At 38.0% G+C, this 16,036-nt stretch overlaps 1 protein-coding gene across 10 annotated transcripts in view; it reads left to right on the top strand.

The window, feature by feature from the left end:
• MARCHF8 (membrane associated ring-CH-type finger 8) overlaps positions 1 to 16,036 on the top strand; it is a 138,194-nt gene that overhangs the window by 90,365 nt on the left and 31,793 nt on the right. For all 10 annotated transcript variants that reach the window (XM_063780624.1, XM_009458407.4, XM_009458402.5 and 7 more), the window contains one exon: positions 13,297 to 13,347. In XM_063780624.1, the coding sequence (XP_063636694.1) occupies positions 13,297 to 13,347 (51 nt within the window). The remainder of the gene's footprint in view (positions 1 to 13,296; positions 13,348 to 16,036) is intronic.

Raw genomic sequence — 16,036 nt, 5'->3', positions numbered from 1 at the left:
TTCATTCCTGAAATATATTTTCACCACATACTTAGTTTTAGGTAAACAGGTCTCTTTTGTCAATATTTGAAAAATGATGTTACTTCTGACTACTGGCCTTGAGGGTTTCCTGATGAGCAAGACACAGTCATTTGAATCATTGTTGCTCTATAAGTAATGCATCCTTTTTTTCTCTCTGCTTTCCAGATTTCTTCTTGTCTTCATTAATTTGACTATGGTATGCCTGGGCATAGGTTTCTTGTAGTTCATTCAGTTTTTTGAATGCATAGGTTTATGTCCTTCTCCAAACTTGGGAAAATTTTAACAAATTTCTTCAAATATTTGCCAGCACCGTACTTTCTCGTTTACTGTTTGGAATAATTTGTAGCCATTTGGGATTGGCTTTTTAAATTAAGTGTAATTCTCCGGAGATTTCTTCCAGGTTTGTGTTTATCAATAGTTTGTTCCTTTTTACTAGTGGAGTAGTTTTCCATGGTATGCATGGACCACAGTTTTCTAACCGTTTACCTGTTGAAGGACATTTGTTTGAACAAAGCTGCTATAGACACCTATAAGTTTTTATGTGAACATGTGTTTTCATTTCTCCAAGGTAAATCTTCAGGAGAGCAATAGCTATTTCATGTTTAATTTTTAAAGAAACTTCCAAAGTTTTTTCCAGGATAACTGTCATTTTATTTTCCTGCAAGCAATATATAAGTGATCTAGTTTCTTTATATCCTCAACATTTGGTGATGTCATTATTTAAAAAAAAATTTTTAGCCATTCTGATAGGTGTGTAGTAATATCTCATTGTGATTTTAATTTCATTTATCTAATGGCCAGTGATGTTGAACATCTTCTCATGTGCTTATTTGCCATCTGAGTATCCTATTCATTAAGATGTCCCTTCACATGTTTTGCCTATTTTCTAATTGGATTTTTAAAAATGTTCAGGTCTAAGAATTCTTTCTGTATTCTAAATACTAGTCCTTAATTGGATATTCATTTGCAAATATTTTCCCCCAGGCTATAGCTTTTATCTTCAGCCTTTTAGCAGGGTCTTTCATGGAGCAAACGTTTCTGATTTTGATGAAGTTTAATTGATCAGTTTCTTAAATGGATCCTGCTTTGGGTGTGTAGTATAAGAACTCTTTGCCCAACCTTAAATCCTGAAGATTTTCTCCTATTTTTTAAAATGTTTTATGGTTTTAGATTATACATGAAGTCCATGAACTATTTTGAGTTAATTTTTGTATAAGTTTGAGACTCAAGTCAAAGTTCATTGCTTTGTTCCAGCATCATTTGTTGAAAATTCTGTTTCCTCTATTAAGTTGCTTTCTTAAAAATCAGTTGGGCGTATTGTATGGGTTGACTTCTGGATTCTCTGTCTTGTTCCATTGATGGTTATGTCTGGTTCTTCACTAGTACCACACAGTAGTGATTACTCTGGCTATATATTAGTTCTTGAAATTGGATGGATGGATTTCTCCCAGTTTTTTTTATTCTTTTAGGATTCTTTAGGATTGTTTTAAGTATTCTAGTTCCTTTGCCTATCCATATAAATCTTAGAATAACCTGTCTATATCTAAAAAAAAAACTTGCTAGAATTTTGATAGGAATTATGTTTAAGCTGTTTATCAATTTGGGGAAGAGTTGTCAGCTTACATTATATTGAATTTTTCATTCCAGGAACAGTATGTCTTTTTATATGTTGAGATCATTTTTGATCAATTTTTTTTGCAGCATCAGCAATCAGATTCATGTTTTACTTGATGTGCACCTAAATACTTCAGTTTTTTTAGAGTGGCTCTATAATAGTAATTGTGAGTTCTTTTATTCATTGCTATATGTGTGTGTTATATATATGTATATATATATATATATATATAGCAATGCAGTTAATTTTTGTATGTCTATTTTGTATTCTCTGACTTTGCTGGACTCGTTCGAGGACTTTGTTGTTGCTATTGTTAATACCTTAGGATTTTCTACATAAGCATTCATGTCATGTGCAGATAGAGATTTTTATGTCTTTCATTCTGATATATATGCCTTTTATTTTGTTTATTTTCCTAATTGTGGTGGCTAGAACTTTTGGCACTATGATGCATCAGAATAGTAGAAAACATTCAAGAAACTGGGAATAGAGGGAAACTACCTCAACATAATAAAGGCCATATATGAAAAGTCTGCAGCTGACATTATAGTCATTGGCGAAAGTCTGAAAATTTTTCCTCTAAGATCAGGAGCAAGATAAGGTTGCCTGGTTTTGCCACTGCTGTACAACACATTACTGGAAATCCTAGCTGAGCAATTAGGCAAGAAAAAGAGGTAAAAAGCATCAAAATTGGAAAGGAGTAAAATTATCTCTCTTTACATATGACACAATTTTTTATATAGAAAACCCTAAAGTTTCCATGCAAAACAAACAAAAAACCAGACTAAATGAATTCAGCAAAGTTTCAAGTTATAAAATCAACACACACACACAAATCAGCTGTGTTTCTATATACTAATAATGAACAATCTAAAAAGGATATTGAGAAAACAGTCCTATTTACAATGGCATCAAAAATGCATAAAATAGGAATAAACTTAACCAAAGTGGTAAAGACTTATACACAGAAAACTACAATATATTGATGAAAGAAATTAAAGAAGACATAAAATAAATGGGAAGACATCCTGTGTTTATTGGAAAACTTAATATTGTTAAGATGACAGTACTGCCCAAATCAATCTGTATATTCGGTATAATCCTTCTCAAAATCTCAGTGACTTTTGTTTTACAGAAATAGATAAATCTGTCCTGTAATTTATATGGAATCACAAGGGATCCTGAATAGCCAGAACAATTTGAACAAAAAGAACAAAGTGATGGTTTGATGCTTCCTGACTTCAAAACTTATTACAAAGCTACAGTAAACAAGTTAGTGTGGTACTGGCATAAGATAGACATAGAAACCAATGAAATAGAATAGAGAGTCCCAGAAATAAAGCCTCACATATTTGGCCAAATGATTTCCCACAATGGCGCCGAGACTAGTCAGTGAGGAAAGGACAGTCTTTTCAACAAATGATATTGGTGGGGGTGGCAGGGGTCTGGATATTAAGATGCAAAAGAATACAATTGGACCCTTACTTTACACCATGTAGAAAGATTAGCTCAAAATGGATCTAAGACTTAAAACTATAAAATTCTTAAAAGAAAACCTAGGGAAAGAAGCTTCTTGACTTTGGATTTGGCAAAAATTTCTTGGATATGACACCAAAAGCAAAGGCAACAGAAGTAAAAATACAGAAATTAGATTACATCAAGATTTAAAACTTCTGGGCATCAAAGGAAACAGTGGACAGGGTGGAAAGGCCACTTAGGGAATGGGAGATATTTACAAATCATATATCTGATAAAGGGATAATATCTAGAATATATAAAGAACTCCTACATCTCAACAGCAACAAATAATCTGATTCTAAAATGCTTGAATAGACACTTTTCCAAAGAGGATATACAAATGGCTGGTAGGCATATGAAAAGATGGTCAACATCATTGATAATTAGGGAAATGCAAATCAAAACCACAGTGAGATATCACTTTACAACCATCAAGGATGGCTGTTATATATATTTTAAAAACGTGTTGATGAGGATCTGAACAAAGTGGAACCCTGATTGTGCACTGCTAATAGGAATGTAAAATAGTGCAACCACAATGGAAAACAGTATAGGAGTTCCTTAAAAAGTAAAAGATAATTATTACTGTATGACCCAGCAAATCCACTTCTGGGTATATACCCCAAAGAATTAAAAGCCAGGTCTCAAAGAGATATTTGTATACCTGTGTTCATAGCAACATTATTTACAGTGCCAAAGGGTGGAAGCAATACAAGTGTCCATCAAAGGGTGAAGGAATAAATAAAATATGGTACATTTATTGCATATAGTTTCACATTTGTTTTAAAAAGAAAAGGATTCTGGCTGGGCACAGTGGCTCACGCCTGTTATTCTAGCACTTTGGGAGGCCGAGGAGGGAGGATCACCTGAGGTCAGGAGTTTGAGACCAGCCTGGCCAACATGGTGAAATGCCATCTCTACTAAAAATACAAAAAAGCTGGATGTAGTGGTGCATACCTGTAATCCCAGCTACTTGGGAGGCTGAGTCAGGAGAATTGCTGGAACCCGGGAGGTAGAGGTTGCAGTGAGCCGAGATCATGCCACTGCACTCCAGCCTGGGTGACAGAGCGAGACTTCTCAAAAAAAAAAAAAAAAAAAAAAAGGCTTCTGACACATGCTACAACACGGAGGAATCTTGAGGACATTATGCCAAGTGAAGTGAGCTAATCGCAAAAAGAAAAATACTGTTATGATTCCACTTGTATAAAGTATCTAGAGTAGTCAGAATCATAGAAACAGAAAATAAAAATTTTAAAAAATATTTCGGGGGTAGGAAGATACAGGGAATTGTTTAATGAGTATAGAGTTTCAGTTTTTGCAAGATGAAAAAGTTCTGTAGATTGTGCAACAATGTGAATATACTTAATACTGAACTGTACACTTAAAATGGTTAAGATGGTGAATTTTATATTATGCATACTTTATATGATGGTGTGTTTACATTATGTGTATTTTGCCACAATTAAAATGTTAAAAAGAAATGGTGAAAGCAGATAGAATTGCTGTTAAAATTTAGGGAGTAAGCATTCAATCTTTCACCATTAAGTATAATGTTACCTGTAGTTTTTTAGTAGATGTTTGTATTAGTCTGTTCAGGCTGCCATAACAAAATACCACAGACTGAGTGGCTTAAGTAACAGAAATTTAATTTCTCACATTTTTGGAGACAAGAAGTCCAAAATCACGTTGCCAGAAAATTTGGTTTCTGGTAGGCCTTTCTTTCTGATTTACATATGACTGCGTTTTCTCTGTACATTTCTTTAATCTTGTCATTTACAGCTATAAATATCCCCCTAAGCACTATTTTAGTTGCGTTGTGTAAGTGTGGTATTTTGTGACTTCATTTTTATGAATCTCAAATAAATTTTCTAGTTTTTTTTTGGTGAGTTCTTTTTTGATTTACTGGTTATTTCAGATTTTGTTGTTTAATTTCCGCATTTGTGAATTTGGTAGTTTCTCTCTGCTGTTGATAAACAATAACATTTAACTCTAAAGTTTAACTCTGTTGTAGCCAGAATCATACTGTATATGATTTGAGTCCTTTTACATTTACTGATGTTTGTTTTGTGGACTACTCTATAGTCTGTTGTGCACTTGAGAAGAATGTATATTCTGTTGTTGTTGTTGGGTTTTGTATTCTGTGGATGTCTGTTAGGTCAAGTTGGTTTAGCGCTGTTCAAGTCTTTTACATAGCTCGGCTGTTCATTGTTGAAAGCAGGATTTTGAAGTCTGCAAGTATTATCTGTTTTTCACTCAGCTCTGTCAGTTCTTGCTTTATGTATTTTGTGGTTTTCATATTAGGTGCTTATATATTTATAATTATTATACCTTCATGATGGTTGACCTTATCATAGTAAAAGTCCCTCTTTAGCTCTAGTAAAATTTTCCTAAGTCTTTTTTATCTGATATTAATATAATGACTACCCCTTTTTATGGTGGTTGTTTTTGTGCTATGTACCTTTTTGCTTCTTTTACTGTAATCCTGTTTATAATTTTGAGTCTAATTGTATCTCCTGAACTTAGAATACAACTGGATTTTGTGTTTTTGTACATCCTGACAACCCTTCCTGTTGATTTGTTAATCCATTTGCAGTTCATGCTATTAATGATATGGTTTGCTTTGTTTGCCATTTTACTGTTTGTTTTCTGTGTGTCTTGCCATTTTTGTTCCTGTGTTCTTCCTTTATTGCTTTCTTTTGCATTATTTTGTATTGTAATATTTTAATTCCTTAAATGATTTTTAAAAAATGATTTCTAATGCTATTTAAAAAATTATTTTCTTAATGGTTGAGGGTTTACTATATCTATATATTTTTTTCTAACAGCATCTTCTTCAGATTCATATTGATTTAATTCCTGTAAGACAGAATGATTCCTCCTATGTACCTCTATTTCTTTACTAATTATTGTTTATACATATCTATTTATGTTACAAACCCAACAATACATTGTAGCAGTTATTAGTTTATTTAACTGTCTTTTAAAGACATAAAGGAAAGGAGAGCATTATATGTTTATACAGTTTGTTATTTTAAAGTTAGCACTCCTTATTATCTTCATTTGTTTTAGCGTAGAGTTTCCATGTGATATCATTTCCTTATGCCAACCTTTCATAGTAGAAGTCCCTCTTTATCTCTGGTAAAATTTTCTGAATTCTGTTTTGTCTGATATTAGTATAATGATGACAACTTTGTACCCACTTATCTCGTATTACTATTAAATACATTACATTTCTTTATGTTATAGGTTTAACAATACAATTATAAACATAGTTTTTATATAATTCCTTTTTAAATTATTTAAGAAAGGAAAATATATATGCAAAATATATATGCATTTATATTGTCTTGTAGTTACACAGTTACTTTTGACTACTGTTTGGCAGTACATGCTTTCAACTCAAAGAACTTCCTTTAGTATTCCTTTTCAGGTGCATCCACTTGCAATGAATTCTCTGAGTTTCTGTTTGTCTATGAATGTATTTTTCATCTTCATTTTTGAAGATAGTGTTGCTGAATATAATTATCTTGGTTCACATTTTTTTTTCTTTGAGTTCTTTATGTCTTTCCACTGTCTCTGGCCTCCCTGGTTTCTGATGATAAGTCAGCTGTTAATCTTTTTGTGGTTCCCATGTACCATGGAGAATATGATGAGTCATTTATTTCCTGCTGCTTTTAGTTTTTCTTTTCCTTTCTCCTTTCTTTTCTTTTCTTTTCTCTCTTCTCTTCTTCTCTTTTCTTTTTTCTCTTTTCTCTTTTCTTCCTTTCCTTTCTCCCCTCCCCACCTTCCTGCCTGCCTCCCTCCCCTCCCCTCCTGTCCCCTCCCCTCCCCTCCTAACAAATTAAGAGATAAGAAAGCTTGTGATAATGTTTGTGTAGATGGGAGTGTCTTTTCCTCTTCTTCATGGCCATAAAACTCCTCCTAGACAGGGGAATTATGGTACGTTTACTCTTGATCTCCTTCCTGGGAGTAAACCGTTGAAGAGGGAATTTATGGCAGCCTCATTTGTCACAGTTTCTGCTTTTAATCATATAAGGGAAGTATGGAGAGGGCTTCTTCCTGCATTCATTGAATATCAGATGTCTTCAGCTTAAAATCATGATTATGTCAACTCTGAGTTTTGAATGGGTCCTCACAAAAGCATCAGATCAGAAGAGATTTAATACATAAACAGATGCAGGAATCTAGCTGTCTTCTATTAAACAATGAGATTTATAAAAATGTACAGGAGTGCCACTCTGCTCACTAATTTTTTTTTTTTTTTGAGAAAATAGTTAAACTTCATTGAAATGTTATTTATGTTAACTGGGTTTATTACTAATGCTAAATGAATTAAGAGATATAGTTTTTACGCTGTCAGTTTTAATGTCTAATATTGCAAATATCCATAGATAAAACCCTACATAATCCAAAGGTTTTGGGAGTCCTTAATCTTTTTCTTTTCTTTTTTTTTTTTTTTTTTGAGATGGAGTTTTGCTTTTGTTGCCCAGGCTGGAGTTCAATCGCGCGATCTCGGCTCACTGCAACCTCTGCCTTTCAGGTTCAAGCAATTCTCCTGCCTCAGCCTCCCAAGTAGCTGGCATTACAGGCATGCGCCACCACGCCCAGCTAATTTTTGTATTTCTAGTAGAGATGGGGTTTCACCATGTTGGCCAGGCTGGTCTCGAACTCCTGACCTCAGGTGATCCTCCCACCTCGGCCTCCCAAGTGCTGGGATTACAGGTGTGAGTCACCACGCTTGGCCCTTAATCATTTTTTACAGGATAAAGGGGTCCTGAGACCAAAAAGTTTCAGACTTCTAGTAACTATCTTCTTCATAGTCCCAAAGTGAACTGCTTTACTTCGTGGTATTACGTCTATATTCCAGGCTGGACGAGGGAGGAGGAATTCCAGAGAAATGGGCAATGGCAATATCAGGAAAGCAAAATGTTTTCCCAGGAAATCTTTAGTTAATTTCTTTCAAAAGAACTTTTTATATATTTAATATTTTTCCTTAACTGCAAAGTAGTGTGGAAAAGTGAGAACTTTTAGCTGGGTTTGTTGCTGCTCAGGACAAAGTCAGGGTTCTTTTGGTGGGGACAAAGGGAGATAGGTATTGAGTATGTAGTTAGCGGTGTTCATTGCCCACATATTTTGTCTGTTTTTTTAAGGACCAGTCCTGGTCAGAGTTTCAGGAAAACCCCACATGATGAAGTCCTATTGTTTGACTCTTTCATACAGAATCCCAAAAACTCGCTTAGGCATCTCACCTCGTTGTCTTCTTGATAATTATTGGTTTCTACTTTCCAGGGTGTATTTGGTCTATGTGAGTTTTATGCCTTGGCTCTACCCACAAGTACATTCTGTTGGGAGCCACATGTGGACTTGTGAAAAACATCATCGACAGCACTGATTAGATTGTAAAATGTGCCTTATTCTTCAGCAGAGCTTCTCTTTATCTTTGTGATCTGGTAGCTTCTCACATTAAGAAAACTTTGTTTTCTCACACCCTCAGACTCAGTCTTTCCCAATCTGTACCATTGTGTTTCCTGATTGATTTATTTGTATTAACTCAATTGTGGGCTCACAGCCATCTTTTACATAGGAATTTACTTTTAAAATGGTCATGATTTGCTTTTTAAAACATGAGTCATAAATTGGGTGCAGTAGTATGCCTGTAATCTCAGCTACTTGGGAGGTTGAGGTGGGAGGATCACTTGAGCCCAGGAATTAGAGACTGTAGTATGACATGATGGTACTCGTGAATAGCTACTGTCCGCCAGCCTGGACAACATGGCAAAACCCTGTCTTAAAAACAAACAAACAAAACTCATAGACTTTATTGATTTTTCTGGTTCAAGATTTGGAATGAAAACTTGCACCTCAAACTGTGGTCTGGGGACAGCAGCATGGGAGTCACCTGGGAGCTTTTTGGAAATGCAGAAATCTCAGTCCCCCCTAGATCTAACAAACCACAATCTACATTTTAGCAAGATCCCTAAATGATTAGGTGTCCAGAGTTGGAAAAGCACTGGCTAAAGGAGAAAACAAATGAAATCTAGAGGGCATGAGGCTGTGTTCTGAGGAGCTCTCATGTTGAATGTAGATGAAAAGAGCCCACCAGAGAGATGTGGAGATGAAAGCCAGGGTAGTGTGTGGCATCTTTTAGTACCTTCTCTGAGGAAGGAAGGAAGATGCAGCGAGGCTTCCATCTCTCCTGGGGTCACAACATGGTGGTATCCAGTAAGCAGTGACTGAATGTGTTAAAGAGCTGTAAATAATTTGCCAGGGTTTTTATTACTTGGGCATTGAAGCTTAGTTTGGGCTTGAACTGGAACTTTTTTCTCCTTGGTATGTCTAATTCCACTTCTTTACATTGATGCTTGGCAAACTTTACTTCTCATTCAGAACCAAGATACCATTCTGACTACAGGGCAGAGTGGTGTCACACTTCCACCTTGATATACTTTATGTATGTGCTTCTTTTATGTCATTCTTAAGCTCTTCCCTAGTTTGGACATTTCTCACCAAAACACTTTTTCAGAGGAGTTCAGTGGTAATACACATTGAGCGTCTCTAATCCAAAAACTCGAAATCCAGCATGCTTCAAAATCTGAAACTTTGGAATGTCAGCATGACACTCAAAGTAAGTGCTCATTGTCACCTTTCAGATTTTGAATTCTCAGATTTGGGATGCTCCACCAGTAAGTATAATGCAAATATTCCAAAGTCCAAAAAACTCAGAAATATGAAACAGTTCTGGTCCCAAGCATTTCAAATAAGGGATTCTCAATATTATCATTGGCACATGGTTAGGAGTGAGATTTTGGTCCATATTCTATGCCTGACACAGTTGTTCGCACATAGTAGTTGCATAGTAAATAAGTGTGGAAAGAATGACTGATTTGAATGAATTTTGGGATTTGCTTTCTGGAAAATATCTCTGATGTTGTCCTGCACTATATATTTTAAGTCCAAATAAATGGACATCTAAAGAGCAGTGTTTAGGCTGGGCACAGTGGCTCACGCCTGTAATCCCAGCACTTTGGGAGGCCGAGGCGGGCGGATCACGAGGTCAGGAGATCGAGACCATCCTGGCTAACACAGTGAAACCCCGTCTCTACTAAAAATATAAAAACTGAGCCGGGCATGGTGGTGGGCGCCTGTAGTCCCAGCTACTTGGGAGGCTGAGGCAGGAGAGTGGCGTGAACCTGGGAGGCGGAGCGTGCAGTGAGCCGAGATTGCACCACTGCACTCCAGCCTGGGCGACAGAGCAAGACTACGTATCAAAAAAAAAAAAGAAGAAGAAAAAGAGCAGTGTTTATTGGGGGAAAATAAAAGATGATCTGGTCTGCTGGAACTGAACTGTTAAGATCCTACCAAGTAGTGGAGAAGCAACCCTAAATATTGACAGGTTTCAGGCTTTAAAACCCCTGTGTTTTCTAGGGCTTGTTATTTGTTTGGTTTTACCAATGTAAAATATGAATTGTTCTAACAAGAAAACAAAATAAAAGCTTGCATTATCAAATTTATTTCTTAAAGGGTAAGGAACAGCTTTAGCTCTCAATCTGGGTTTATAATGTTAACTTAGCAGGTAGTTCTCCCTCACCCCAATATCCATTCTCTGTTGAATAATTAATGTCAAAAAGGTCTGAGGATATGATTTATTGGCTTCTCTTAGTACTTGTGAACTTCTCTGTAGATTTCCAGATGGTATCAAACCAGCCATTCCTTGTGAGGTAGTAAGTAATGTAGCAGTGGTTATAATTGGCTTTCTGTACAGATAATCCAAGGCCTATGGTGTCTTTGTTTGAACTTAGTAGACTACACTAAAATTTAATAGTAAGTCACCAGTAGCTTGGCCTTAAAATTGGGACTCACAGCAGTGCCCTGTGTTTATCTATAAGTACATTCTTGACTAATGAATGAAACTCAGATTACTTGTTCTCTGGACAGAGGGCTTTCATTCCAGTGAATGAATGTGTGAATAATATGATTGAATTAAATTGCTAGTTAAACTTGGTCTTTTTTTGTTGTTGTTGATACGGAGTCTTGCTCTGTTGCCCAGGCTGGAATGCAGTGCAGTGGCGTGATCTCAGCTCACTGCAACCTCTGCCTCCCAGTTTCAAGCGATTCTCCTTCCCTCAGCCTCCGGAGTAGTTGGGATTATAGGCACGTGCCACCATGCCCAGCTAATTTTTGTATTTTTAGTAGAGACGGGGTTTCACCATGTTGGTCAGGCGGGTCTCAAACTACTGACCTCAGGCAATCTGCCCTCCTCAGCCTCCCAAAGTGAAACTTGATCTTTTAGAAACATTCTTTGGTAACATTCTCCCAACACTTTGAGCATACTTTATAATTTACTAATTGACTGCCTTAAGATGAAGAAACAGGTCAGGTATGGTGACTCATGCCTGTAATTCCAGTCCTTTGAGAAGCTCAGATGGGAGAATTACTTGAGGCCAGGAGTTGAGCCTGGGCAGCATAGCAAGACCCTGTCTCTATAAAAAATACTTAGACATGGTGGCACATGCCTGTAATCCTAGCTGCTCGGGAGGCTGAGGCGGGAGGATCACTTGAGCCCAGGAGGTTGAGGCTTCAGTGAACCATGATTGTGATTGTGCCACTGCACTCTAGCCTGGGTGACAGAGTGATCCCTGTCTCCACAAAAAGTATTTAGTCAGACATGTTGGCACATCCCTGTAGTCCCAATTCCTCAGAAGGCTGAGGCAGGAGGATCACTTGAGCCCAAGAGTTCAAGGCTGCCATGAACCATGATCATGCCACTGCACTCCCAGCCTAGGTGACAGAGCAAGGAAATACAACTAAGATCTTCTCTTCCTTAGGCAATAGTTTTTGTTACTCATTTGGGTTTAGAGCAAGAATGAGTAGATTCAGGAAAATGACTTTATTTTTAAAAATCAGATTTATGTTTAGAATGTTCACTTTTTTTTTTTAAAGAAAGTCATAGGATGGAAGATGATCGTAGTTGTTTGAGGGTTGCCATAACAAATTGCCATACGGAAGGTGGCTTAAACAACAGAAATTTATTTTCTCATAGTCTGGAGGCTGGAAGTCCAAGATCAAGGTGGCAGCAGGGCTGGTTTCTCCTTGGCTTGTAGATGGCCATCTTCTCCCTTTGTGTTCACATTGTCTTTTACCTGTGTGTGTCTGTGTCACAAACTCCTCTTATTACAAGGACACCAATCCTATTGGATTAGAGTCCACTAGGATTAGAGTCACCTCCTGAGTAGCCGGGACTACTATTGACCTCATGTAAACTTAATTACATCTTTAAAGTCCCTATTCCAAATAGTTATATTCTGAGGAAGAAGGAGTTTAGGACATCAGCATCTAAATTTTCACAGAAGGGAGGGGAATACACAGTTTAGCCCATGATAGTTATGTATCAGGGAGGTCAACCTAAAGGCAAAAAGGCCAGGTGGGACGTTATTCTTCAAGAATTCTAGCTGAGAAATGAAGAGAATCTAAACTAAAGCATTGTCAATAAAAATGAAAATGAGTTGTGATTGAGAGGAGGAAGAATTTGATACAAGACTATGTGACTGAATGTGGAGGGGCATGAGAGGAAGGAGGCTAGCATGGCTCCCAGATTTCCCTGCTCCAGGAGGAGAAACTGAGTTGAAGGAGATGTGAGCTGTGTGATATCCCTATTGAGTATTCAGCACTTTGTTAGCCAGACACCCCAGGGCTGGTCAGCTGTCCTACTTTCTTCACTCTTTCACAGTGACTCCTCATAATGTGAACTGTGTCACATACAACTGAGCATGCAGCCTCTCCACTTGAAATGTGTCTTAAGACACTTATCACAATCTGAACTTTCACGTGAAATGTGACTTAAGACACTTATTACCATCTTATTTTGACAGTGAATTCTAAACTCTTATTTTTTCCTGATAATAAAAAATTAAATATTTTAAATAAAATGTTAAATCCTTTAGGACAGGGACTATTGTTTATTCATTTTGCCCAAATGTGCAATATTTACTGCCTGGCTACATACATCTAGTATATAGTAGGTTGTGCTTTGCAAATTCTAGTTCAGGGAATGATTTGTCAGTAGGGTTGTTATGATCAATTACTTGTTCTTTGCATATTTTAATCAAAGATTGATAATTAAAACCTGTTTGATTTTCTTGCAGAATGAGAAGACTTTGGGACATTCCATGAGTCATTCAAGCAACATTTCTAAGGTAGAGTGCCACTGAAAAATGTTATTTATTACCTTGGGTCTTTTCTGTTCTTATGCCTTACATGTATTTATACTCTTTTTTTTTTTTTGAAAAGACATTAGAGTTCTTGATACATTTCTGTAATCTGTTCTGGGACCATAAGAGGTATGTGGCAGTTAACGTTTTTCTGGTAAGGCAATTTTGAGTGTGTGTTGGGGGAAGTGACTTCTGGGAGAAAATTCCATTTTTTCCCAGAAAACCGTATACTTTAAGGCAGAAGAAATCTCAGGCACAGGAGAGTCTGTTGCCACAATTAGGAATATATTTGACTGAAAGTAACAGAAAGCTAACTATGATGACTTACATAATTATGGATTTATATGGTTCATTTGACAAGGTGTCTGGAAGCAGGTGATCCAGGGCAGAGTTGCTCAACAGATTGTAGTGCACCCGATTCTATGGCTGTTCGGGGTGCCACTGTGTAACCCGCACGGACCTAGGGGAACTGAACAAGGGGTGAAGGCGGGAATAAAAGACAAGAGACAAAAGAGTATATTTGGAAGAAGGAGGCATCTTGGCTCTAGTGGACAAGGGCTCTGAGCTTTACACAACCCTCCATATTTATTAGGCAAAAGAGATAGTGAGAAGGCGGGTGGAAGAAGGGGTCAGCTGCTCAGTCTAGAGTAGGCTTGCAAGACTGCATTCCTCGAACAAAAGATTCTAGATGTTGCAGTAGAGAACCTCGGCGCCAGGGAGTGATTGCCTCCAGCAAACCTTCTGTTGGCAGGAGCAGTCGGCCGGAGCAGTCGTGAGTTTGCTCATATCCTGCATTCATGATAAACGGTTTGCTGTTTGATCATATAGTCTCCAGGGTAATGCTGAGTTGGTCACGTCCCATGGGTCTTCGGCTCCCTGCAACAGATGTTGCCAGGGACCCAGGCTCTTTCCTCTCTGTGCTATCTCCTACTTGACACATGGTCTCACGATGAGAGCTGGACCTTCAGGCATTGTGGTTGTGGCCTTGGCAGGAATTAGAGGAATGATCAAGGATTAACAGGTCTGTTAGCTGAGAGTCACCATTTTCAGCAGGAAGGCAAAAGTTGTCCCACAAGTCCCACCTGGCCGCCTGAAATCTGCTTACATCTCCCTGGCCAGAACTGGATCACCGGCCACCTCTAGCTGGAAGGCAGCTAGGGAAAGGAGGGCTTGGGAAGTGAATCAGCCATCCAACAGCATCTCCTCACCTGTGGTGTGGTCTTTTTAGCGCACCAGGAGCACACTGGCTGCTAGGGTATGGCCTGGGAACCAGCAGAGTGTATCTGATGCAGTGAGCTTGCTTCCAGGCAGTGCTCCTCTCTCAGCCCAGACATTGACTCTGGCCAACCCCTTCGCCATACAGTTAAGGCCATGAAAGTTATTTGTAAGGGTGGACCTTTTCCCCATGTTTTTGGCATATGGCCAAACACAACACAGATTGAGCTGGGAGGATTTGAACAAGTGACAAAATCTATCTGCTGTCTCAGGCCTCCTAGATACTCTGAAATGAACAGTTACATTATATGCCATTTTAATGTGCTGACTACACATATGTTTTTATTCAGGTCACCTTATTTTTTTAAGACTAAAAGTAAACTCTGGCAAACCTTCTTAAGACATTCTTCTGTTCTTAGGCATATTTGTAATCTAATTATATTATTCTTCCGCTTAATTTTGCGTTAAAAATAGGAATGCCTTTCACAAAATATTTTTTCCCATCCAACCTCCATTTCTTTTCTTTTGCTGTCCCTTCGGCCAGGAATGCTGCAGTGCTAGAACTATGCAGTGGTAAACCATTGCTGCCCATTTTTGCACCTTTTAAAGGAGCTAATCAGTGTCTAAGCACGGAGAAAAGTGAGAAGGTGCAGCTGCAGATGGCCTGTTTGCTTAAGTTGAATTAAATGTGTTAAAAAACGCTCAGTAGCACATGTATGTCGCCTTGCCCTAGTAGCCAAGGGCAGTTCTGAAGGAGGACATCCTGTGCTTTAAATATGTACCTGTTCATTCATGGATTTCAGTCACATTTTATTTAAAGGAAACTTCTTCCTATAGTTAAAAAAAACTGTTTGCAAACCACCATCTTAAAAAGTCTAGAGGAAAGGCTATTGTCCTGGCTTGGGTTGTGGGTATTTTGAGCTTTGTAAGGGTTTTGGAATTAACATGGATGATGGTTTACTAGCCATGTGATTTCGAAAAAGGACATCTCTCTGAGCTTTAATTTAGTTATCAGTAAAAGTAGGGTAAGCCAGGCGTGGTGGCTCACACCTGTAATCGCAGCAATTTGGGAGGCCGAGACGGGCGGATCACCTGAGGTCAGGAGTTTGAGACCAGCCTGGCCAACATGATGAAACCCCATTGCTACTAAAAATCCAAAAAAATAGCCAGGCGTGGTGGTGCACACCTGCAGCCCCAGCTGCTTGGGAGGCTGAGGCAGGAGAATCGCTTGAACCTGGGAGGCGGAGGTTGCAGTGAGCTAAGATCACACCATTGCACTCCAGCTTAGGCAACAAGAGCAAAACTCCGTCTCAAAAAAAAAAAAAAAAAAAAGTAGGGTAATAATACAACCTTCAGGGTTGTTCCGAGTCTTGGGATTAACATTTGCATGGAACCATGGGGCAGCTCACCCATTACACTGAGCCAACAAACCTGACTCTTGTCAAAGTTCGTTGAATCC

The sequence above is a fragment of the Pan troglodytes genome, chromosome 8, assembly GCF_028858775.2.
Source record: "Pan troglodytes isolate AG18354 chromosome 8, NHGRI_mPanTro3-v2.0_pri, whole genome shotgun sequence".
NCBI classification, from domain to species: Eukaryota; Metazoa; Chordata; class Mammalia; order Primates; family Hominidae; genus Pan; species Pan troglodytes.
The sequence above is the reverse complement of the archived record's forward strand: the minus strand, read 5'-3'. Positions and strand labels throughout refer to the sequence as shown.